This window comes from Anguilla anguilla, chromosome 3 (assembly GCF_013347855.1).
Source record: "Anguilla anguilla isolate fAngAng1 chromosome 3, fAngAng1.pri, whole genome shotgun sequence".
Lineage (NCBI taxonomy): Eukaryota > Metazoa > Chordata > Actinopteri > Anguilliformes > Anguillidae > Anguilla > Anguilla anguilla.
The window spans coordinates 55,289,829-55,317,106 of NC_049203.1; the positions used below are offsets into that span (position 1 = coordinate 55,289,829).

Below are 27,278 nucleotides of genomic sequence, written 5' to 3' on the forward strand. Positions count from 1 at the left end.
ACACTAATAGTGTGCAGAGCTGTGACTGGAACAGCTCCACCAGACCTATAATTGATCATCTAGCCCAGCCAAATCTCGACATTCCTCAAACTTGAAGCGACTGGCTGTCCCCTCCCTACATAGTTGCTTTACCCAGTCACACACACACACACGCACACACACATGCACACGCACACACGCATGCACGCACACACACACAGAAATATAACAAATAGTTCAAAGTAGGAAGAAAGTTTGATTAACATATGATTTAAAAAATCTCTAAATGGGAACACAAACCAAATGTATCTTTTGATATCAGATGATAGCATCCACAGCTGCATATTTTGATAATCAAATAAACAAACAATGCCTAGCATGACTAATCATAAAACATTACATTCATTTCTTTATTGTATATTTCTTGTAGCAAATCTTTCATCTTCTGGGACAGCACATTGTCACTCAGTATTCATTGAAAAGAAAAAAAAAACTTTTTAATGTGCCGTGGAAGACAGGAACAGCCCTGAGTGACAAAGTGCTGTAAATAAGGCACATAACTCATTTGCTAGACTGACAGTAACAAACAAAAAAGGTGATGTGAGATAAATTAATATAAATTGGTATCTGTAGTTTCACAATCATGCCTCTAACCTGATTACCTTGCAGAAAAAAAGTGTACGCAGCACTAAAATGTCCATCACAATGAAGTTCTGATGTTGGCTGGATTTTTAAACCAGGTTGCTCAGTGCATGACCAGGATAAGGATCTGGTCATTTGTCTAGGAATTCATCCACCCAAATGAATTCCTAGACAAATATGCAATCGAAAAAAATTCTACACAGGTCAAGCTAAATGTGCAATTAAAAATGTGGAGAGCCAGCATGCCCTTGCAAGAAAAACTTTTTTAGTCAGTTACCATTTGGGCTACTCACTGAATTTAAATGGACAGTGCAATATTAACAGAAAATGAATTGTGTCATATATTGTCTTGGTAATTTACCGCTATTGTCTTTATCTTTTCTCCCGTACATTTTTTCTTAAGTAACATTGCGTTGCCTATTTATTTAAAAAATGACTACTTACTAATTGCAATACATGTATGTTTACAAATAAAAATTGATTCCCATAAAACCTCCATGCTTTTTTATATTAATCTGCAACTGATATCTATTTCCTCTTGCAAAGGTGGGCTTTTTAGTTGGTTTGCGAACAAGCACTTGGGGAAAAAAAGCACTTATGAAATAAATTCTGATTACAGGTTTCATGCAGTCTGGTTTACATTAGAGCTGATTTACTTTCACCAGCCAAGTAGGCTACTATAGCACTTGGTCATCATCAGTGTGTGATTGTTTTTGTTTTCCAGCTTTGCATGTTGACTGGTGTTCTTTGTAAGGCCTAAATCAAGAGGTCCTATTTCCAACATGGAACAAAGACTATTTGTTTAAAATATTATTTTATAATTTTCATTTTATTTCTGCATACTGATTGGATTTTGTTGAAAACTCAAATATCACGAGGTTCATTTAGACATGAGTTTTTTGGGAGCATGTTTTCTTCGGAACTCGTTCTAACCTTGAACTAGCCAAGTCCTCCACTAGGGGGTGACAAATATTCATAAACTGATAATCACCAATAATCACGCGGCGAAGCCTGTGACAGACAGCATGAGCTGGTTAGGAGTGTGAATGCCAGACACATACACCCCTCCTCCATGGCAGGGCTAGTTTATCATGTGCCATCAAAACACCTCTGCTGTGGCACTTACAGCAGCAAAGGTGGAGCTCAGAGGCTCAGCACAAGGTTGTTTCCATCTTGGGAGAGCACAAGTCTCTCTCTGGATCCACGCCGAGGGTTCTGATTCCTCTGGACCGAGTCCAGCCAAAGTCTGACAGCCCAGAGAGAGGCTAATGTTTCATCCAAATGTGTCATGTATTTTCTGACATACATCAGAGCAGCCAGCTTGCTTGGCCTGGCTCAAAGTTTGTGGTAAAGACCTATGACCCCCCCCCCCCCCCCCCCCCCCAACAACATCACCCTACAGTATATGCCCTAAAATGTTTGAAATAAGAATTCTGTCTCTTGTATTATTGCATCATGCCCTGCTATATATGGGACATCTGTTGCATTTTCTTTTTCTTTATTGTTGCGGAAACATTCTTCCTTTGAAGACATTTCCTGTCTCGAGATTGATGTCATTTCCTCCTGCACGGTTGTACATATATTTGCCTGCTTTTCTGAAGTTTGCGAAGTGCAAGTTGCAACGGAGAGCAGTGCGATGGAGCCGGTGTCAGTGTACCACGGACCCATCAGCAAAGAGACCGGAGAGAGGCTTCTGGGAGAGGCCGGGCGGGATGGCAGCTATTTGATCCGAGACAGCGAATCCAAACCCGGCGTTTACTGCCTGTGTGTGCTGTGAGTATCTGTAAGAATATTAGCACCAAACAGCGTAGTAGAGCATTCATTGTTCCCTGATTGTGCAGTGTCCCCAGTGTGTTCAACAACAGGTCAGTCAGTCAGTCAGTTATTCAAAAAACTGTCATTTGAAAATAGATTTTACTACACAATTTGCAACACCTTTTAAAGTTGAAAAACAGACAGACATATTCTATGTAACTAAATCGTTTAATTTAGCTTTCATTTCTGATTGATTTATTAAATGATGGAAAAATTATTAGTTAAAAAGAAAAAAAACTGGGGCAACTGGGGCGTTTATGCAGGCTATTGTATCCACTGAGAAGGTCGCAATGATTAGAGAGGCCAACAAATACAATGAGCCTTTAAAAACTGTAAGAGAAAAATTATAGATTCAAATTTATATATATATATATATACATATAAATTAGAAATACACATTGTTATAACCTCTGCTCTAGTGATGTGAAAAAAAGTCCCTCATTTCTCTACTGAATTTGGAAAGGTGGGTTGTGCACCTTACAGTTGGAATAATCTTAACAAAAATCTTAAACTTGACGAATTACTTTCAACTGCTGACTTTAAACATGTAATTAATGATTCTGTGACTGCAATATGCTCCTGCTTTTAACCTCTGTCCTGCTTGTTCATTTCTGTTCTGTTGATGTTTGTAACTCGTTTGCCTACTGTCTTGTTTAACTTTGTGTCTATATATATTAAATTTGACATATAATATAATATAATATAATATAATATAACATAATATAATATATTTTCTGTTCCATTATAGCAATGTATAAAAGTCTTTTTTTTATTTTTTATTATTATTAGAAAAGTTACAAGTCTGACCACGAAGAGAACTTCTCTTTTTGCTTACAGAAATACCATTGGCACATGCTGTTCTTCTACTCATTAATACAGTAACTACTTTGCAGAAACTGCGTCAGCTTCACACTAAAAAGTTTGTTCTCTCGTCGTCATAGCCGGAGCAGAATGAAACCATGTTCTTCTTTTAAAGAGCAAAACAAAAAGAAAACCACATTGCTTTAGATATATGGTATACAGTATACAATAAAAATAATGTTATATTACCCAGTGTCCGATTTTGTAATCCCATGACATTAAAACAATTAATTTAGCTGTAGGCTAAAAAAAGAGGTCAAAGAACAAATAAGTTCTGCCAAAAAGCTAAAGAAGTTTAATTGATACAAATTTATAGCCACTTTTCACAAAACAAATAATTACAATGGATAAAATCTAGGCTTTGGTATTATTGTGTTACCTTAATCATAAGGCATTTATGTTAGAAGTAATACCAAAGATAACCATTATCACCTTCCTTATCATTACATTTCATAATCTAAGCACTGACCTTATTTATTATGACCCATCTCATGTAGTAAGCTTTAAACCTGATGTTTAAAGAGTTTCATTTTAATTCTTAAATGCATGCTTGAAATATTAATGAATTACACATTTATTAAAGTGAACTTTTTTTTTTTTTTAATAGTAATGCACTATGAAGTTATCATTCTTGTGTGAAGCAATGATAGTGCTAATGATTTCAGTGTAACCTTTATGTTCAAAATGGATAAAGGAAATAAAAAAAATAAAAAAGAAAGCGTCAGAGAAGAACACGGTTGTAAAATAAAATAGTTATGTCAAAAGATGGCTGAATGGTCAGCCAATCAATTTTACCCGTATGTGTGTGTTCATTCCAATCAAATGTACAGCTATTATTTTCAAGGAACTGGCACAAATGCCTCCCGAAGAACTTGTTCATTTGATTATGATTATGGTGATGGATTTTATTTTTAGCAGGGAAATAGTATAGAACTGAATATGGAACAGTAGAACTGAAATTAAATTACCACAATTATGTATTCACCAAACAGGAGTTGTCTACTTGTGTGACCTTTTCCAATGGAAGTAAAGGTCTACAGAAGGATTTGTCATTTTATAATGAGTAGTACTAGTAGTAGTTGAAGCAGCAGCAGTAAATGCTTGTAGAAGTAAAGGTAGAAATGATATTATCACCATTATTATTTTCCTAGTAGAAGCATTCAACCAGTGTTACCTGGTACCCATTACATCGCATTACATTTAGCAGATGCTCCAATCCAGAGCAACTTGCAACGCATGAGCATTCACCTCATATGTAATAATGAGTGACCTGGCATAACAACATTCCCAGACCAATGAGTACATAAATGTAACATCACTAAAGCATATTTATACATGATTAATGTTTTTCTTCATATATGGAATAACTCAGGCAATGAGTCTTCCTGCAGGGAACTCACAGACTTCTAGCATAAGCTAGAATTCATACATTAAACATTCTGGTTTCATAGCAGGTGATCAATGTACTGTATTTATTTTCGTGGACAGGTACCAGAGCTATGTGTACACCTATAGGCTGTATAAGGCTGAAGATGGATCATGGACTGCAGAGGTGAGTTATCAAAATGTCTCGTCTTATTTCCTGTTTGGTATGGATACGGCCCTCATATTTTTTCCAACAAAACCTCAAATAATGTCATATATACCATATGTATGTTTAACATACTGCAAGGGAAACTTATATTTCAGGTCTTCTGGGTGAAAGAGATTTCAGCTGTCAATGAGTCTTGGACAATATTGGTTAAATAAAGTTTAAACAACCTTAAAACTTACTGTATGTGAAACCATTGCGGGATTGGATTCATACACACTTAGCCACTTTAAGGAGCATAATGCAGTCGGTTTCATGTTCAATCAAAAAAGACAAAGCTCTTTAAGCTTTTTCACGGAAACAGGAAGAGGTGTGGTAAAAAATTGCAATGGCAGGGTTGGAGGTGAGAGCCTGTTTGAAAGAACAAGTGAACTTACACTTTGTAAATAATCTATTTGCCTGCCTCCAACTTCACAATCCTCAGTATCCCATACAATAAGTGAATAACACAGCAGACATTCTGTGGTATTTTCATGTGAATGATGGAAAAGGCAGAATTTTTAGCAGACATCACACACATACGGCGCAGGTATAGGGTGAATGGGTAGCCACATTACCTCTGCTTCATGAATATGACAGACACACCTGACTATAAGCAGAACTGGATCTAAGGTTTTGGTGGCCCTAAGCAAAAGTGGGGATGAACTCATCACGGACTGGGTGGAGGATGTGGGTGTGGGGTATGGTGGGTGATAGACGCGGTCTCGAACCTGTGGGGGGGGCAGAAGTGAATCGAGGAACCGATCGCTGCAGGCACAAAAACACAACGATTAACAATACTGTACAATTGAAATGTATTACAATAATAATAATAATAATAATAATAATAATAATAATAAATACTTTAAACTTCTCTGACTAGGAGTTGCTTCATTCGGACAACATTCCTTTCGGCTTTAGGTGCAACAATGATTTTTTTATAGCATTCAGTAAAATAACATTTCCTTTTCTTCCACTGAATACAAACATACAAAAAGATGCCATAAATCAATGACTATCACCCAATTATAATAATAATAAAATGCTGATAAATTGTTTAATGTTATTTTCTATATAGCCTTATACTGAAATTATAAGACACCTCGGTGACAATTTTTTTTCTGCAAAGTTAACATAGCAGAAACAAAATGGAATCCTCAGCTATATAAAGAGTAATTAAACATCAATTTAAAAACAATGGCAGGTAAAAACAATAGAGGGAAAATATACAAACAATGATCTAATTGTTATTTTGGCATCTTTTCAAACTTGCGGTAGATGTTCAAACCACACTGCATCAGGTACAGGCCTTCTTTAACAAAACAGCTTGTTAGAAGTAAATAAAACAACAGAATCTGAACACAAACCTTTGTGTCTTTAAGCCATGGCAGATTGAAACATTAGGCTATATTTGCAAGCAGAGTCGACCTAATATTCTCTACACGTCCTAAGTGCTTTTGATTGAATTGGGACCTCTATCTCCAAAAATAAACAAATAAACAATGAATGAATGAATAAATAAATAGAGGCATTCTCAGGAAGAATAGTTTGAAATTTTACATTTACACATGCAACATTATAAGTTGTCACAGATGGTTTAGGATTAATTTTAATAGTTGTTCGGTGATGATACATTCCTGTATACAAAGCTGGATGAGAATAGGTGGGTAAAAAAAAAAATGTGGTTTAGCAAACTCATTCAGCAGACTATATTGAGCGACCTACCTCCCAGCCCCCACCGCAGCCCCCTCTGCAGACCCAACCCACTCCACTTTCTCATTTTCTGCGATCACACGATGCACTACCGCCACCCCCCCCCCCCCCCCCCCCCCGACCCAAAGAAAAGTCCCACCATGCATGTCCAGTCATCAGCATCCATTGTCTGTCCACCTACATGACATGAAACAGCAAAGCCTGGTTTTTACTCTGTCATGCTTGATAAAGAAATAAAGCCAGATGTGACTCAGCTCCTGACTGTGCTGCTCTCGTTCCAGACCACCCCTGGTGTTGAAAAGCGCTTTTTCCGGAAAATCAAGAACTTGATTGCAACCTACCAGAAGCCAGGCCAGGGCATCGCTGTGCCCCTCACGTATCCCATTAACGTGCAGAAAAATCAAACCATCAAAGACAGGAAGCAGGATGGCACGATTTACCTTGGGAATCCCATGTGAAATGTTGAATATTAGGTGAGCCAAGGTGCATTTACAGAATAACGATCCATCAATTTTAAAAAATGCACATTATGATTGAATATTGGCTTTTTTTGTTGTCGTTGATGACTGACATAATATATTTGGCTATAACAGAGCTCTGTGAGAAATGTTATATCATAAGAATATATCATAAGAACATATGTATTTGTATATGTATGTTATAAATCATTGTATGACAAAGTTGTCCAAAATGTCTAAAATGTCTTTTATTAAGTGAAAAAGTTGTTTAAAAGGACCAAAAAAAAGGACTTGTTAATTCACATTCAATATTCATGAATATTACACTATATTTCTTTTAGTTGTTTCAGGAATCTGAGCTTACTTAAAGCATGTGTCTTTTAAATGTTTATCCGCAAACTGTAAATGCCTATCTTAAAACAACTCCTTTCAGGTCATTTTTAGATGTTTTACCAGCTTCTGTAACATCTTTGCATCATTTTGCTGCTGTGTGTCTCATTAGAAAAATTGAATAAACCTTTGATATTAACACACTGATTCTGTGCTCACGGATTTGAGATTTGCATTTGTGCTTTCAGAAATCTGTGTTCAGCACTTTCCTTTTCATAACGAACGAGTGAAAGAACAGGCAAACGAGCACAGCCTGGGCAGAAGGCAAAACAAAAATCAAAATACAGAAATGCATTATATTGTCATCTGGAACTCAAAAAATCATTCAGGAGTGCTGCTGATGCAGTAGATGAATATGTGTTTAGCAATTTGCATGAATGTAAATTGCGTAACAGAAATGGCATACGCAGATACATAAAGATACTCAACAAACACAAACACAAACACATCCAACCACATACCCACAAATTGAATGTTGGTTAGGTTAGGCTACATGATGGGGGTTGGGAATTGACAGGCAATTGTAAAATAGCGTGCATGCTCAGTCAACCTGCCCTGTATAAATAAAGGTTAATTTAAAATTTAAATACCATGCAAAACAAACACTTCATTCATAAGTTTGGTTTGTTTTTTTTACAAATATGACATTGCTGCCAAAACTGCATGTTCTTCTTGTTCCTTGAGTTTTGACTTTCATTATCCTTTAAATTGATTTAAAAAATCCCTTTATTAAACATACATTCCAATTATATATTTCATGTAAAAAAATAAAAAAAATTGAACGATATGCTCAGGTGCACATGCAGGTGCCACAGAGGATCATGTGGCTGTCAGTCACAGTCACAGCCACAGGAATAACGACACACAGATGGGCTGAATTTGCACATTTATTTTCTCAAAAGTTTAAAGTTCAAAGTACTTTCTCTCACTGAAATCTGACACGCCATATATTAGTTTTGTTTTTTATGTATACCTATATACAGCCAGTCGACTTGGAGCAGATGTGGCCCTCTGGACCGAAGCCTGAAGCAGGAAATGTGCAGTCAGGAGAGCTCCGTCTGCACATAGCTCACAGGCACGCACCGGATGATCACCTCGTTGCCTAGCAACTGTGCTTTCAGTATGCTTTCTCTCTCTGTTACCAGGAGACAAAATCAATCTCGACATATGGGGAAAGAAATAAGTTTGAAGAAAAAAAAAAAAAAGAACTTGAGCTTCATTTAGGATTATGCTGCATTTGCAGAACACTTCCAGCAAGCAAGCTCCTCGTGAGCAATTATGTTCATGAGCTCCTCATGTACATGACCAGAAAGCACGGTTAGCAACGCTTGTCAGTAACCTGCAAGGATATATGTGCATTGAGCTGAGCTCTGCCACATACAAACTGGAATAATGGTAAAAATAAACGAATTCATAAATTGGTATGATGACCAAAAAAGCTGACCGACATCACTTGTTAAGAAAGCAGCAAACAGGCCTAGCCTTTGTCACAGTGCTGTCTGTTTTGCATGAATGAAACTGGTTGAGAGAGCTTTTCAAACTGAGGCTAATTATCGAGAAGAATTCGTTTTTATACATTTAAATACATAAATAACATAAACCGAAATGACTATAAAAAATAAATAATTAATAACATGAACATTATAATTACGAAATATCATGTATGTCATCTGTACTGCACTGAACATCTATTGAATCCAGAGTACATTTCAGCTGCAAGGGAGAACTGAGATACAAAGGTAAGGAAACCTTGTTCCTGAAGTGTCCGAGTAGTCCTGGTTTTTGCCCCATCTAAACCTAATTGCATTAAGCTTGATGAACACAAACGACCACTCCCAAGTTACTGTGATCAAGCTCAAATGCAACAAAAACCAGAAACATCACTCAAACCCCAGGTCCAGGGTTGCCTACCCCTGAGATATACAGTAGACCAATGACCAATTCCTCTCTGTATATATATATACTGTGAGCTCCACAATGTTTGGGATAAAGACAAGTTTTTCTTGATTTAGCTGTACTCTACAATTATAGGTTTGCAATCAAACGTGATTAAATTGCACATTCTCAGCTTTTATTAAAGAGTATCTCTATACATTTTGGTTTCACCATGTAGAAAATAGAGCACTTTTTATACATAGACCCCCAATTTCAGGGCACAATAATGTTTTGGACAAATGGCTTCACAGGTGTTTCTGATTAGTGTTTCTGATTCTGTCAGATGTGTTCAGTTGCTTCCATAGCGCAGCTACAAGAGGGCTTTCAGTGTCTAGTATTGATTCTAGGCTTTTTATTGCCTTTGGAGTCTGTTATTGGCTTTTGTCAACACAAAGACCAGAGTTGTGCCAATGGGAAGCCATTACGAGGCTGAGAAATAAGAAAAAAACAGTCAGACATAGGCCAAACCTTGGCCTTACCAAAATCAACTGCACATCATTAAGAAGAGAAAGAGCACTGGTGAGCTCAGTTATCGCAAATGGCATTGGTAGGTCAAGCAAAACCTCTACAGTTGATAACCAAAAAATTCTGACCGTAATGAAAAACCCACAAACAACAGATCAAAAACACACTCCAGAAGGCATGTGGATGTGTCAGTGACTACTCTCCACAGAACACTACATAAACAGAACTATACAGGCTACACTGCAAGATGCAAACCACTAGATAGCCGCAAAAACAGGATACAGTCTGCCCAGAAGCACCTAACAGAGCCTGCAGAGTTTTGGAAAAAGGTCATGTGGACAGATGAGGCCTAGATTCACTCGTATCAGTGATAGTAAGAGCAAAGTGGGGAGGGCAAAAGGAACTGCCCAAAATCCAAAGCATTTCCCCTCATTTGTGTAACACTGTGGTGAGGGTGTCATGGTTTGGGCATGTATGGTTATCATGTATACTGGCTCACTTTTCTTCATTGATGATGCAACTGCTGGTAGCAACAGCAAAATTAATTCTGAAGTGTAAAGAAGCATCTTATCTGCTCAAGTTCTAGAAAATGCCGCTTCATTCTACAGCAAGATAATGATTGCAAACATACTGCTAAAGCAACAAAGGTGTTCCTCAAAGCAAAAACTAGAAACTTCTTGACTGGCTTGATCTGAATCCATTTGAAAGTACTTTTCATATGCTGAAGAGAAAACTTAAGGCAAGTAGCCCCTGAAACAAACAGGAGCTGAAGACAGCTGCAGTATAGGCCTGGCAGATGATCGCCAGAGAAGATACTCAGCACCTGGTGATGTATATGGATCACAGACGTCAAGCAGTCTGCATGCAAAGGATATGCGGCAAAGTACTAAACATGACTACTTTCATTTACATAACAGTAGTATGTCCCAAACATTATGGTTCCCTGAAATGAAGGGTGGGAGGGGGGTGTGTATGAAAGGTGCTGTAATTTCTACATGGTGAAAGCAAAGTGTATAAAACATGATGTGAGTTTCTTGATTGTGGAGTACAGAGCCAAATATATTTTTTTAGTCTTTGTCCTTTGTTTCAAACATGATTGAGCTCACTGTGTCTGTATGTACGTATATAAAAGCACAAAGAGAGAAAACCATCATTAGTGAGCGCAGTTCATTGTGGTTTATCTCTTTTGCACACACACATTCACACATGCACATGCATGAATGCAGAGATGATGATTGCACAGAGGTCTACAGTACCATATCCAAACCTGCTGCTCTGCCATCATTAAAGCACTGTTTAATGCAGAGGTTTTTTTAAAGCATGGATTTCCTGCTGCAGTCAACTAGTGTTTATGGACTATGACTCATGTCAAATCAAAAAACTGGCATGATAGTCCTGGAGGAAAGGTGGATCTCCGCAGATAAGCTAAAAATAAATAAATAAATAAATAAATAAATAAATATGTTTCAGCAAATTACACACAGCTTATGGAATTTAGGGAAATGTATGGAATTTATGGATCTATGCAATTTTGTGAGAATGGCATTACGGATTATGAATAGGGGAAAAAATGACAGGTGAGCAGGCGATACGTCTGGACTAAATGACCTCTGAGGCTGCGAAGTGACTGTAAGCGTAATGCAAAGACTGACTCTCCTCAGTGGTCAACGCCCCACCGCTCGTGATGTCCCGACGTGTGAGGGAAGCAGTCTGAGGAGTCGCGTCTCAAGGAGCTCGGGGGCAGCTGCGCTCCTCTGAGAATCCACGGCCCACGGCTCGCTCTCCTGACTGACAGATTCATCTCCCGTGGAGCCAGCGCTTAGCTGCTTTCTGCCTTTACTTCCTCAATCAGCTCCACTTGCTCACTATTTGAATACTGCATTTTAAAAAAAAGTCATTATTTAATAAACCAAAGAAAACTGAAGAATATATGTGTGTGTGTGTGCGTGTGAATACTTTGCTGCAGTGCATTTTGGGAAGGAAAAAAAAAAAAACATCGGCATAAATGCGTACAGCTACTTAACTGATTGGACAATTGGGCTACTTGGTTGGAACAAAAAGCAGAATTACTCTGGGTAATTGCCTGGAACAAAAAGTAGAATCCACCCCTGCCCTCCAGGAATTAAATTTGACAGCCATACTACAGCCCCAGTGATTAAGATTCCAAACACACACTGGAGAACAAGCCTAACCATTTCACCCTTGAAAATCAAGGCTACAGAAATTCCATGACTGATATCCTGAGCTTGCTGTATTTCATGGATGCGGATTAACCAATAACCACATTACTCCTTAATATGATTCATAACAGGAGGTCATTTTGGCTACCTGTGACCGCATGAAATGTTAATATTGACCAATACTTGGATTTCATTATTGACAAAGGCAACAGAAGACATAAGTCACATCACATCTGAGTGGGCTTATAACCAAGGTGCGAATGAAAACAGAGAGGGAGGAATTGGGTGGGTTGTCGGAACGGGTCATGGACTGTGAGGGGGAGGAGTGTTGACAGAAATCACAGACCGGGGGAACCAAATGACGACACAAATAACAATAAACGACACAAGGGAAATATCACTGAAAACACAAATGTCAAAAAGGTAACGTTATAGTATAAACTATATGTATATACGTATGAACCTTCTATTTGTTGTTTAGGATTTATTAGAACACATTCAGAATGAGAGACGAGGGAAGGGATAAAGTGATTGCGCACAGTGGCACAAAAACCCCCGATCTCGTCAATTCGCACCCTGCCCATGACTGAAACGACAACCAGGTATAGTGCTGAGTCATGCTGCTGAAGATGATATATGAATGTTCATTCTTCATGGAATGATTCAAAACATATGTTTCACAGTTTTTGATCATCTACAAACATCATTAAAACCTGCAAAAATCCCCCCATAATGATTCCAGGTTTTGGCAAAGCGCTTTAAGCAGGTCGTCAGTGGCTTGGAACAAGGACCGCTATTTTTTCCTCTATCCCACACTTCAAAGCTTTAAAAACAATAAAAAATAAACAAAAAAGGCACAAGCTTCACCCAAATTATGCATTATATTTCAATAATGCACATAATACTAATCTGCACTGTAACATGTTAAATAATCCATAGAAAAGTAAACTCTATATAGAGATTTTATAGAGATTTTCTGCTTGAATATTTTACATCACTTTTTTAACTCTTTGCAAAAACATAACTGCATCTATTGATTAACAATATTGACACTTAATAATGGGTGACAACATAAATATCAATTTGCACTTGCTGCTTTTCATGAACTCTCTATTTACAATTTACAATTTTGAGTGAGTACAAGTACATGAACACACTCAGTTTTTTACTCAAATTATTTTGAATCGTTGTCAAATAGGTGTGCGAAAGAAAAATGGATCATTTTTGTGGGTATTATAAGAATTAGATAAGGAATTATAAAAGAACGGCATCAAGTTGAATTGACAAGGCCTTTCATGAGCCAGCACATAAAATTGATTGTTATAAATGTGCTGTGTATAAGCTACAAACAACAGCTCAGAGGCCTCCTTTAAAAACTAATGTAAATATGAAGCTGATCTTCAAACGCTGTATTTTGTTTTAGATTTCGCATTTCAGTTATGTTTAGATTATTGTGGCATTCAGAGTTATTGGATACTACACACTGATGGGAAGGAGTATTCCCAACGTAGAAAAGCTAAGCCACTCAGAAACAAAACTGCTCAGTAAAAACAAACCACAAGCCTGACAGCATCCATACTATGAAAAAAAGGAAACTCCATAGAGAACAATAATAAAATACCATCATTTGTCACAATTAAAGGCAAGTGGAAGTTAATTCTCCAGTTTTTCTGATCTTTTTTTAAATATATATTTACAGAGTTATCATTCTAGAAAAACAGTACAACAAATCATCCAAGGTCTAAAAACAGGCAGTCTTTGGTGAAGGAGAGATGGAGTGGATACGAAGGCTTTCCACTGTTACCTCCTTCCTATTTCATTCTGTCTCATAAAGTGAATGTTGTTGGCACTGTCGGAAAGTTCCAGGTACTGCTCTACGGACAGGACGAAGTAGCCATCGTAGCCCGGCACCCTCCCCGTGGCGAGCAGCTGCTGGCGCTCGCCCTCGGTCCACGCCCGCACGCCCTCCTCGCCCTCCCGGAGCCTCTTCTGCTCGCGAGTCCAGGCCTGCTCCACGGCCCGTTGGCGGGCCATCTCCAGGACGTGCTCCTTCTCCTCCTCCACCGTGGCGCCGTAGCGGACGTTGAAGCACAGGGCGCCCCTCTGCAGCTGGATGTCGGCGAAGCGCCTAGTCCTGCCGCTCACCACCGAGGTCATCTGGGACACGGTCACGTTGACCCCGCTCTCCAGGACGCTCCCGCCGCCGCTCGCCATCACGCCCAGGTCGCCCTCCAGGGGCCCCAGCTTGACGAAGTAGTGCGTGTCGCGCCCGTCCACCGTGAAGCGCAGCCCGCTCAGGTACACGGCGTTGTTGAGGATGGCGGCCACCCGCCGGCTGTCCTCGCCGGCCACCCCGATGATGTCGGCCGTGACCACGCCCTCCAGGACGGCGAACCGGACGCCCTTCCCAAAAAGGGAGGGGAAGGCGGAGAAGCGCGGCCCCCGGTCTGAGCGCCGGCCCACCGAGCTGCTGACCCGGGTCATGGGCAAACGGTCCAGAGAGATGAAGGTGCTCAGATGCTTCTGCAGCTCACACTGGATACCCAAAACCACCTAGAAAGAGAGAGAGGGGAGCTGTGTGGCCCTGGCAACACAATATATTTTAGTTTCTCACATCAGGTTTACAAAATCGACACCGCAGGTGCAGGGCACGTTTTTTTCTTAGGTGTCATTACCACTTCTGCAATATGGTTTCATCACACAGTTTGTGTTTGTTCTTCTCTGCAGAAAGTGAAAATGGAAGCATTGAGCGGGCAGGGACTGGGGCCCGCTGTGGTGGTTCTGAGGAGGCTCACCTTGCTGGAGTCCCAGTCCTGCGTTTTGGTCTGGGTCTTCATCAGTTCGTACGTCTGCTCCGTGCTGTCCACGTCTGGCTTGGGGAACCCGGGCACCACGTTGTGAAGCTGGAAGCCAAACAGCTCTAACCAGCTGCCGATGTCTGCAAACACAGGGCCATGTTTCACACACATGCAGGCACATCCACAAATTGCATGTGAACTCCAGATGCAATCTGCAGTAAATACACGTGTCCCCGGCTTGGTTATTGGCTGTTTCAGTCATGCCAGTGGAACTAAACTCATTAAGTAATGCATCCCACCATCTAATGTATGTGCAAGATCAGCATTTTTGCCTCTACGTGCATCTTGGCTTAGGTGAGTTAAGTGAAGATGTGATATACTTGGGGTGGCGTCTCACTGAAAAGGGTGTTGCATTCAATTTGGAGTTACACAAATTTGGGCTGCGTAAAGACGTATATTTATGCGTGTGTCTGAATCTGTTGAGCAACATTTTCATTTGTGGATTTGGTTGCTTGTCATACTTCAATAAAACACCTTAAAATGTATATATGACCAATTATTTTATAATTAAACTTGCCCATTCCTTGAAGCACTGAATAAATGGTGTTATAAAGGGGGGAAAAAAACAGTGGAATGGCCTTTCACATTTTCCCTCCATGGGACGGTGAGCTCATTTTATTATATTTTGTGCAATCTGGTATGGACCAGCAGAGGACCTTTCAGAGTAAAGCAAGTAGTGCAGCTCAAGTGGGAATATGTGCCTCTGATGCTGGGGGTGTGTAAAAAGCACTTAAGTACCTCAAGTCAGGGTCAATGTTTATGTTGTTACACAACAATTATATTTCTAAAAATGTTGAACAATTATGGTTAATGATGTACATAATTTGCCTTATACGTTTTGTTATTTAGTTTTTACCGGAGGGCATAGAGGTTCCCTAAATTAGACCTGGTATTGTAATATTCAAGGATTTAATATTCGCTAGGAAGACATCTTTACAAGAGAGACACACAGAAACTCTGGAAGCCGCACAGGGCCGGTTTTAGCCTGCTACATTATGGCGTGCAGAAATAATTATGGAAACTTAGGTGCTGTGGCGTCACTAGGGTTAGTGTCACTCAGTGCGGTCAACTGTGGGGGGGGGGGGGGGTGGTTGTAGTGCGGGCGGATGCTGTTGACATGGGAGGGTGCTGGCAGACGCTGTCGACGTGGGGCGGGGGGGAGGTGAGGAGGGGGGAGGGGGTGCTGGTGGGGGTGGGCGAGAGGAATTGTGTGTCATGCATTCAAATGACAACGCGCTTCTCGTCACATTAATACTGCTAATTAAATCAACCGGCAGTACACTGAAACAGTACTGGAATTTCCTGTGCTATTTTTCCATTAGCTGAACAAAAAAAATATATATATTTTTTATATATATATATAAGTTTTGATTGGGTGGGCAAGACACACGTTTGGGTGGCCCACCCCTGCCCATAGCCACTGCCAGCCGGCCGTGATGCCGGACCTACCTGTTGTGAACTGAGTGACATCTTGTAGCTCCCCGACTGGACAGTTGTTTTTGAAAGAGTAGAGGTTGAAGGGCCTTGGGTTGGCACTGAGCTCTGACCACAAGTCATAATTTGGTGTTGTCCACCTGCCTGCCACCACGTCATAGTCCCGCCGCCCCAGGTGGACAAGCTTGGTAAGCGGGTCATAGAGGCCACCATGGAAACCAATTATAAGTTGGAAGGAGGGATTGGAGTCCTGGTATATGTCTCCATAAGGGGTGTACAAAATCTCCTTGACAATTTGCCCCCGGCTGCTGAAAATGGCCAAAGGGGTGCCCGAGTTGTCACAGGCAACATAGTACTCCTCCCCGCTGCTCAGCTCCATGGCGATGAGGTGACCCTGAAGGTCATAGTAGAGGGATGTGATTTGGGAGCTTGTGTGGTTGTATATGTGGGTGACTCTGGATGGCTTGGTGAGATCTGCGTAGAAGAACTGGAGGTGCTGGCCAGAACTGCCCCTGCTGGCCACCCGCCTGCCCAGACCATCGTAGCGGTATTGCAGGCTCTGCTTGGACACCTTGTTGTATGCCTTGCTCAGGAGGCCGTTGGAGTTGTATTCGAACACATCATTGTCCCGGAGACGAAGGAAGCCATCCTCGTCCACTTTGTACTGTATCTCCCCCAGCCTGGTGATGCGGTCACGCAGGTCGTAGCGTAGCGGGGTGAGCCGGGCGCTGTTGCCGTGGCTGAGTAGGTTGATGTTGCCATTCAGATCATAGCTATAGCGCCACTGTGGGCGATCGTTCACCGAGACGCTCTGGAGCTGGCTGTCGGCATCGTACTCATACGAATAGCGAGTGATGTTGCTGTCCACGCCTATTCTGATGTCGCATGTGGTGGTACGGCCCATGTTATCATACTGCATAGTCATCCAGTAGGCGATGGACTTCAGGATCTCGTACTGGACCTCGATCACCTGTCCATTGGCATTGAAGATCTTCGTATGTTTCATGGCATGAGTAGTGATGACCTGGTTGAGGTCGTAGTTTATTACGCTGAATTTGCCAAACTGTTCGACTCGCCCGGAGACGTCCACATAGCGATAGAGGTCAATGGGCAGCGGTGTTTCGTTGATCATAGCCTGCATGCTGGTCACTCTAAAGTTGTTGTAGCTGTAGTCAAATCGAGCATTCACAAGCCCTTCTTCACTAAATCTGAAGATCTGTCGCCCAACAAGAGGACCTGCAAGGACAAAAAGCAGTTTTTTTATATCAGTGATTCAGCTATTGGTGAAGCGTGTAAACCATGAAAACAAACTGGAACTGGAACCAGAATTAGAATAGGAACATAGAGAGAAACTGGAAACTTAAAACCCAATTCTACATATCTGCTTTCTTAACAAGTTTCTTAAAAAGCCACATTTGATGATTGCAGTCAAAACACAACTGGACATGTGCTTGATGTGTTTAAACCTATATGAGGTGCAATCTTACATTCTGTGGACAACAAAGTGAGACTAAAGTTTCTCGCCAAAAATCTACATAGTCTGACTTTTGTTTGGAGCCACTAACACCATCATAATAAAACACAGCTGGAAAGCAAATCAATGGAGCCATCAGGACATGGGGCTGTCTCACTTTCCTTTATTTGGGAGTGGTATGACCTTTGCTAATGGCTATTTGTTTGGAAAAGCCAAAACCCACGATTTGTCATGGGCTGAACAGAAAAATAGGACAAGGTCTGGTTACATAAACTATGTCCTAGTCTTCCCACAGGACTTCCCCAAGACAAAACCAGAGCCATAGTTACACCTACATTCTGAACTGAAAGAAGGCATTATATGCGTATGCAAAGAACTGGGTATGACATGATAAATGTGGCAAACTGGAGGAGGGGGGTCTCTTGGTGGTGGTGGGTTCTACAGCTCTATTCCAGGCCAGACCTTTTTGGAAAACTAAGAGAATTGTGCAATGAGGAAGGTTTGGTCAAAGTCAACTTTATTAACCATGACAGCTCAGTAGCCAAGTCCCAAGACTTTTGAATTTTTGGATAGGCTGGCACTACGTCTTTGGGGCTGTGAAGTAACTACCAGTAACAAGCCTCAGACCTCAAGAAACAATTCCTCTAACCTATGAGACAAAGCCAGAGGGAGTGCTGTGGTCAGGCCTAGACTCTGAGATCCAGGTATGCTGCCCAGCACCAAGATGGATGCATCAGGCTATCTCCGGGCATAAACAGTCAAGCTTCTTGTGGTTCCATATCTCCTTTCCCCACTCTTATTAACAAAACCTCTGTACACCTGATTTGAATCACATGTGCAGCTAGTCTGGGTTGGCATCAAATTTTTAAATAATTGCTCCAGTTTGCCTCTTTTGTCATCAACATCAAACTAATTTAAATAACTGAAATATTTGTTTGTCTCCATAAAAAAATTGAAAAAATTAATAAAATAAAAGCCCAAAGGACATTGTTTAATCAAGAAAAGCTATATTTTAGAAATATGCTATGGGAAATGTGTGATAAATTCTAGATCAATATGTGAAGCAGACATGCAGGAACGATACAAATGTGTTAAAGAAAAAAGGACGCTTTCTATTTGTGAAAAAGACAATGCAGTCTTTCACTTTGACACTTGAGCTTTCTGTTACTTTGAGTATGTCTTTCATCAGCACTAACCCCTCCCTCTGCTGACAGAGAAGCAGTTATGGTTAACACATTCAGAATGCAAGCTACAAGGCTAACGGCTTCTCTCAACCCTCTGAACATGTCTAAATACAGTTAAATGCCTGGGAAACTATCAACCTGCATTTCTAGGCTGTCAACAGCTTAGCAAATCAGTTCCTTATATTGCATGTGGCTTAACCATTTCTTATTATTTCCTCTGTGTGCACTGCTGTGTATCTGTACTACTACTAATAAACAAGCTTTTTTTAAATAATACAGAGCGATCACATAATCTTTGACAATGGTGCAGAGACACACTTTGTATAATTTTAATAGCGTTTAGATTCTTCATCATGGAAAATGATTTGATTTGATTTGATACTCACCTTTTTTGTATAAGAGGTTGATACTTATCAGGCATGATTATGCTACTTTGAGTTTCTTACCAGACTGGTTGACTGATATTTACAACTCGTTTACAGCTATGCTGCAGATACGCAACAGTCTTTAGCCAGGAAAGTATCAGAATTGAGGCGGACAGGCCTTAACTGGCCACCGCCAATAGCTACCGCTAATGTATGGCAACTTACAGCCCCTTGATAGTGACAACAGGACCCACAGATTCAAATGCGCAAGATGGTGGCAATTCATGAGCTGTGAACATAAACGAACGGGATCAAATTTAAGCATGCCATTGCCGGGGACTGTCTGTTTATTACCTTTATAGATGGCGATCAACCTTTAATTGAGCAGCGTAATGAAATCTAAGGACGGGAAAGGCAACGTGGCTCTGAACGTTGGGACATTAAGTTTTAGAACACCGTAAATCCTGTTTGATAATCTCTTCGTCTACGGAGCAGGTTTAGCTCCCGCTCCTAGCTTTGCCTCCATCAGTAGCCGCGACACGAGTCAGGAACCGTGGGTAATATCAGGAAGCACTGAGGTGACACGTGTTACCGTCAAAGCACCAAATGTCCTCCGTCACGTAGAACAGCCCAAACGCCCAATAGGGTGCTGCCATTGTCAGCGTCACTTTGCCCTTTTGGCGCCTCATTGCTTTTTCCAAGAGTCAAGAGCTCGCTCTCTTTTCACTTCTTACAACTCCTCTCCTTAATGCTTTTTTCAGGCCACGATTTATAATGCCACAATTAGCATTATCACCCCAACCCCCCCAAGTGGAGGCACCGTTTGCTACAGGGAAATTAGATCAGTTAAAGGGAAGGTTAAACTCAATGCCTGCCGAGGACAAAGTGATAAACCAGCACAGGGACCCTGCCAAAGAGCTGCAGAGATTAGAGACCCCTGGCCGAGGGAAGACAATCAGAGGAAGAGGGTTTCTATAGGACACAACAAAGGCTCCTGAACTGGAGGAAAATTGCTCATCAGCACTGGGGAAAGGCAGCCCTGTACGCGTCCATCTCTTCACAATGTGAAATCAGAAGCTGTCATCGCACAGTGGGCAACCCTTTGTACCTCTCTCTTTACAATGCAAAATCAGTCCGCATCACCGGAATGGCTGAGATTTTTGCTTTGCGGCACAAGTCCTCTCGACTGGGTAAACGAGGGATTTTAGTACCTGTAGCATCTGGATAAAAACTGACTGGCTCAGTGACATTTTTTTTCTTTTTCTTTTGTCTGTTATGGTTCAAGGGCTTTGCCTGTGCTCGGTTCCGTTGAGTGTGGTTTGTAGTATGTGAGGTTTCCTGGAACTTGCACTCCTTGGTGTAGAAGAGCGGCATCCACAGCGCACCCTTCTTGTCTTCGTACGAGCGCTGCAGAGACTGCGTGGATGGATGATCGCTATCTAGGCAAACCTTCTGACGTACACAGAAATGTCTTCTGTCACCAACGGCGATGATACTAATCTGAGAGTGTCTGCTAATCCTCCTACAGTTTTGTTTTGAAAATTATTGTGGAATTGGTCCTCTTAAACATTTGCTGCTTAATCCACTGCAAAATATCATCTGTCAGGGGCTTAGACTGGTAGATATGAATATGTCATACACATAGTCAGGTCCATAAGTATTTGGACAGTGACACAATTTTAATCATGTTGGCTCTGTACACCACCACAATGGATTTCAACTGAAACAATCGAGATGTGATTTAAGTGTAGACTTTCAGAGCTTTAATTTAAGGGTTTTGTCAAAGATATTGTATGAACAATGTAGGAATTACAACCATTTTTATACATAGCCACCCCCCCCCCCAATTTTAGGGGCTCAAAAGTAATTGGACAAACTAACATAATCATAAATTAAATTGTCATTTTTAATACTTGGTTGCAAATCCTTTGCAGTCAATGACTGCCTGAAGTCTTGAACCCATACTCATCACCAGACGCTGGGTTTCTTCCCTAGTGATGCTCTGCCAGGCCTCTACTGCAGCTGTCTTCAGTTCCTGCTTGTTCTTGGGGCGTTCTGCTTTCAGTTTTGCCTTTAGCAAGTGAAATGCATGCTCAATTGGATTCAGGTCAGGTGATTGACTTGGCCATTGCAGAACATTCCACTTCTTTGCCTTCTACGAGAAATGTTATACGTCTATGATTTGGCCACACCTAATGTTTTTGCTATCTCTCTGAACGGTTTTTTTTTTTTTTTCAGCCTAATGATGGCTTGCTTCACCGACAGTGACAGCTCTTTGGACTTCATATTGAGAGTTAACAGCAACTGATTCCAAATGCAAATGCCACACTTGAAATCAATTCTAGACCTTTTATCTGCTTACTTGTAAATGAAATAGTGAGGGAATAACACACACCTGGCCATGGAACAGCTGAGCAGCAAATTGTCCAATTACCTTTGGTCCCTTAAAAAGGGGGGGACCACATATAAAAAGTGCTGTAATTCCTACACTGTTCACCTGATTTGGATGTAAATACCTTCAAATTAAAGCTGAAGATCTGCACTCATATTCATTATTTAATTTCAACTCCAATATGCTGTGGTAGACAGCTAAAACTGTCAATGTCCAAATATTTATGGACTGTATACTCCATGCATGTATGAGCTACATGCACAAACTAAGTCTGTCGCTCATATGAGGTCCATTTACACATGGTTGGTGTGTCAAGCCACTGACGTTCCCTGGTTCTGTCGCCTACCTGTCTGCCTGTATCTGATGGTGCAGATAAAGCCCTCGTGCATGAGGTGGATGGTCTTGACCACACCCGAGGCATCGTCATAAGTGAAGGTGACCAAGGTGGTGTCGTAGAGGATCTCTGCCAGGCGGGACTGCTTGGTGTACTTGTAGAGGGCACGGCGGCCGGTGCCCAGGTACAGGGCCTGGAGCAGGCGCCCGTCACGGGTGTAGTCCTGGATGAAGGTGCCGTTGCTGTCCGGCGGGCTGTAGATGTTGCGGTAGTAGCCCACCGACAGCAGGGACTGCATGCTGTGCCGCACCATGCTAGGCATGGTGATGGACAGGAGCCGGTCCGTCTGGTCGTACTCAAAGATGTACCTACGCTGACTGTGAAGGAGCAGCATGACCGTCTATAATCACATACACACACACGCACGCACGCACACACACACACACACGCACACACACATACACACACACACACACACACACACACAGACACACACGCACGCACGCACGCACACACACACACGCATACACAGACACACACAGACACATGCACACGCATACACACACACACACACACACACAAAGAAATGGTTCAGTCATTCACAAAGATCAAGCTGTTGGCTGACAGGCAGTGATGGGAAAAAACAAGCTAATGGAAAATTCACAAACAAGGAATTGGAGGCTGTTTGTCTAATGTGACATTATCACATCACCATTAGTCAGTACCATGCTCTGTTAATTTATAATAGTGATTAATGTTATCCCCTGGCATTACTCAAATACAGCAAGCACATGAAATACAAAGAAACATGCATTATTCAGAATGACCCTAAACATAACAGGGCATCAGTGCAATATAATAGATAGGGAATTCGGCTGGCAACTCAAATGTCATGAGCTTTATTCCTAACTGAGGTGCTGCTGTATTCTTGATCAAGGTACTTATCCTGTGGTGCCTCAGTAAAACATCCAGCTCTATAATTGGTCTGTTAGAAAAAATCTGTGTAAGTCACTATGGATAAGAGTGTCAGTGAAATATGCAGGAATAGTAACTGGATCCCACCAGGTCTGACAAGCCTGTTGATTTAGAGAGCATGTAGAACGTGACATTAAAACAAAAAGTGTTGACTGTCTAATCAGCCATGATAATACGCTGAAATGAGTTAAATAGCACACTACGGTGTGTCAAATCTTTTTAAGCGCACCTTCTCCAGGAAAGTGTAGCTCCATATCTTCCCATTGGCCCAAGTTCTGGAGACCACCCTTCCATTGTCATACTCAAGTTTCTCCGACCAGTTTCCTCGCTGAATGCTGGTGACCAGGCCCGTGGCAGCGTAAGACACATTCACCTCATTATATTTGCTACTAGGAGACCAGATAATGGGACGTCCCATTTGGTCATAGAGGATCCTGAGGGTAAATTTGCGATGGTCATCATAGATCTTGCCCACTCGTGTGGCTTGGTCAAAGTCTATGGACAGCAGATTTCTGTTATGAGCCTGATAATGAATACAACAATATATTATCAGTGATGCAATCAGCAAGTCAGCAAGTCAAAGCAGACAGTCAATCTCCAATAAATCTGTTCACAGTCTCCAACCAACCTTTCAAAGCTTTTTGCCCAAACTTCAATATGCATAGTTGTGTGTTATAGAGATGAGGCTTTCTGTTAATTTTACATTTGAATATTTAGTAGCTGTACCTTTTCAAATATTCACATGATAATATTTTCCCACGAGCACCCCCACACCACAGCACCTCCACCCTGCCAACCGATCGCTAAAAATACATGAAGCTACTGCATTGTGTTAATAAACATTCACAACAAAGTGAGATTTTTTTTTAAGCATGAAGCCCTTGAACTTTGATCTATCAGTCAAAATCACACAGAACTAATATGAAGCTTTCAATGCATGCATGGTTTCTAATTTAGGCTGAGGTGCTGCTGTTGTTCTCTTTTGTGAGGTTACTCAGTAGCTTCAGCACACAATCTTCTGCGTATTTGGGTCACTTTAAAAGTCTAGTACTTTAAAAGTACTGTAAGAACACCAAAAAGGTTTAAGGTCAGTCTAGTAGTGGTTAGAAAACTGGTCTGAAAACAGGCAAAAAGCTTTGAGAGATTATTGCACAGTTATTTCTGGCATTTGCTCCATTACAAAAAATGAATGAAATGGAACAAATACTATTTTCCAAAGTTTCAGTTACCACATCATTTGCTTAGCCAAAGTGGGCGCTAAATCAAACAGCGCTAATTTCCCTGGACGTCATTGCCCTCTGAGAAACCAGAAGAATGTTTTGACATTTGACACCCACGTTCAACTTTTCTCCCTCACGGCATCCTCTGCGACTTCTAGCCACAACAGGAACATTCAGCAAGTACTATTCTCAAACTCGGTCTGTACTGACTTCAGGAAGAGAAACCTCATGTGACTGACGTACTGTCACGTGTCACAAACGTTGTTTTTTCACACATTATGAACTAATGCAAAGGAAGACACCCACACACCATCTACACCTTGACCTAATCTAACACTAATCACAATAAACATGGTTGAATAAAAATAGAATCAGGGCAGATCCATCTGATAAAGATCAGTTCAGGCATTGTGTTAAGTTGTCCAGATGAACTGGGAAACTGGATAGGGACCACTGTCTGTTCAGCTTTACACAGAGAAGAAAAGTGAGTAAATTAATGATCCTCCAAGCTGTGCACATTGTCCTTAACTTCTACTAACATATGTTTGATATTTTTTTTTCTCAGTAACCCCTGATGAAAAGCAGCATTCGATCACTTGAAATGCGAAGGACAAACTGTTAAACAGAAGCATCGAGCAGAGGGAAAGGGGCGTGTTTGTCGTACCCGCAGCCGCCGCTCGTAGGTGGTGTAGTTTCCCTTGGCCTGCTCCCGCCTCTGCCTCCACTCGATGAGGCTGGGGCCGTGCTCGCCCGGAAGGGTGATGTTGCATCTGCCCACCGCAGGGTTGACCACGCCCGCCGACAGCTGAGGCTCCGTGCTGAGCGTCACCTCCATGCCACTGCTGAACGTGACGCGGAGCGAGCCGTCGGCACTGACCCGGTACGCGTTCTGAGCGTGCTCTGAGTTTAGAGAGAAGGAGCGAGAGACAGAGAGAGAGGGAGGGAGAGAGAGAGGCTGGGATTTAGGAGGGTCACGGAAAGGCCACCATACTTTCCTGCTGATACACAGAGACACTGCCTGAGGTGGTCATAACCATAAAGAAAGAATTGCTTTAGAACATCTTATTTTCTTCATTTTTTTAACAGTTAAAAAAAAAAGATTTCTCTCTTACGACTTCTTCATGGAGCAGATTGGTAATATATCTCGAGAACTTGCAATAGCATTTGATGCCACTTTAGAAAGGCAAATGTCCCTCAAGGTCACTTTCCTAAATATGTCATGCCTTTGCAAAAAGACTGGACTTGAACATCTGTAGGCATTTTCATTTTGTTTGCTAACAATACTCTCCACCACTCTAATGTATACACCCCTACAGTGCACTGTAAAATGTAGTCACGTTATTCTCCTGAGACAATTAAGGAGGACGACGATCTCTCACTACTTCCTGTTTTTTTCACATTTCACTTGTTTTGTCTTGTATTCTGACCAGCGCTTCACACCTCTGCAGAGCTCACGAAGGCTTTGTAACAAAATCTCACAATTATGAATCTCACACTCATATAGCAAAACAAGCAGCCAAAATGAAGATCTCCAGAGTACCTCAGTGATGTGACAATGTGTGTGAGACTTTTACTCTTGGTAAGCCATCAAGAGTCCAAAGTTTGGGGAGAAACACTGCTCTGCCAGCCAACAGAGATGCTTTTACATTATCATCATTGTTGTTGCTGTTTTCATTCTGATTGATTTTGTTTTAATTATTATATTGCCTTTAAAGTAAAAAAAAAGATGTAAAAAAATCACAAAATCAAAGCACAGATTGTTTTCCTTAGGGCTTTTCACCTACTGATAATAGTTGAAATAATTTATTTTGCTTTTTAACAGAGGAAATTGCTGACAACACACTGGCTCAGGAATTGAAACATAACTGTAGGACAGTGCAGTAGAGTTTCCTGACACATGGTAGTGTAGTGCGGTGACATCGAAGCCACTGTCATAATTCACAATGTTTTTAGTTAAGTAAAATGTTCTTCTTTAACAGAGGGCGTGCTTTTGATTGAACCTTGGCCATGGTTTCAGATCTTCAGACAAAATGTAATATCAGACAAAAGGAAACTGAGTAAACATAAAACACATTTTAAAAATTATTTCATTTATTTAATAAAAAAAGTAATCAAACACCCAAATTGCCCATGTGAAAAAGTAACTGCCCCCTTAGTTACACAATCAATCTAATTTAATTTAATTTATAATTATATTCAGTTGACTGAACACAGTGGGTCTTGATTGCAGCTAGCCCTGTTGACTCTATAAACCTCACTTATATTGAACCTTACTATCAGAGTGAAGTAGTCACCACAAGGTTTCTACGAGCACACTATGCCTCAATAAAGGACATTCCAGCAGAGTTAACAAAAAGGTTGTTAAATATTTCAATCTGGAAAGGGTTTCAAAACCATTTCTAAGGTTCTGGGACTTCATTGAACCACAGTTATCTCCAAATAGAGAACACTTGGAACAACAGTGAATCTTCCCAAGAGTGGCCGGTCTGCCAAAATTTCTCTAAGGGTGCAACAACAACTCATCCAGGAAGTCACAAAAGATATATGGCTGCATTCAGACCAGATCAGCTTGCCGCAGGGTTGTCCCCCATTCATTTGAATGGGGGTAGTGTGTTTAGGCCGCGGCAGTGGTTGACCGCATGAGGTGCTGAAAAAAAACGCAGCGGCCTGCAGCAAGAAAGTTGAACCAGAATAAACTTTTTCCGGAATGCAACTCGACGTCACGCCGCAGTGGCCAATCACGTGAGTTGTTTAAATTACCATGTAGCAGTCCGCTGTTTACCGAGCAACTGTCAGATGAATTACTGACGCGATTCATTTCCTAAGATTTGATTTTATTATCGTCAACGTGATTAGACAGTACCGGGTAATGGGACGAGTACCGAAACAATAATTAGGCTACTAGCTAAATATCAATTCTGAACGTCGGAATTAAGCTGTATAAAAGATTCGCTATTTAGCAGTTCTTGCATGTTAGTTTATTGTACCTAGCACTATGAAGTTCATGGACCAAATGATGACACTCTCCCAGTTG

At 41.1% G+C, this 27,278-nt stretch overlaps 2 protein-coding genes across 4 annotated transcripts in view; one reads left to right on the forward strand and one right to left on the reverse strand.

Annotated features, from left to right (window-relative positions):
- Positions 1-2,222: 2,222 nt before the first annotated feature.
- sh2d1ab (SH2 domain containing 1A duplicate b) lies at positions 2,223-7,575 on the forward strand. The gene is made up of 3 exons (XM_035411583.1): positions 2,223-2,394; positions 4,786-4,849; positions 6,862-7,575. Exons 1-3 carry the CDS (start codon positions 2,258-2,260, stop codon positions 7,036-7,038), a joined length of 378 nt encoding a protein of 125 aa, XP_035267474.1. The 5' UTR covers positions 2,223-2,257; the 3' UTR covers positions 7,039-7,575.
- A 726-nt stretch (positions 7,576-8,301) lies between these two features.
- LOC118224254 (teneurin-1-like) overlaps positions 8,302-27,278 on the reverse strand; it is a 362,344-nt gene continuing 343,367 nt past the window's right edge. For all 3 annotated transcript variants that reach the window (XM_035411577.1, XM_035411576.1, XM_035411578.1), the window contains 6 exons: positions 24,909-25,144; positions 23,254-23,547; positions 22,062-22,449; positions 16,316-17,536; positions 14,804-14,946; positions 8,302-14,561 (listed from right to left, as the gene is read on the reverse strand). In XM_035411577.1, coding sequence (XP_035267468.1) covers positions 13,809-14,561; positions 14,804-14,946; positions 16,316-17,536; positions 22,062-22,449; positions 23,254-23,547; positions 24,909-25,144 — 3,035 coding nt within the window. In that variant the 3' untranslated portion in view covers positions 8,302-13,808. The remainder of the gene's footprint in view (positions 14,562-14,803; positions 14,947-16,315; positions 17,537-22,061; positions 22,450-23,253; positions 23,548-24,908; positions 25,145-27,278) is intronic.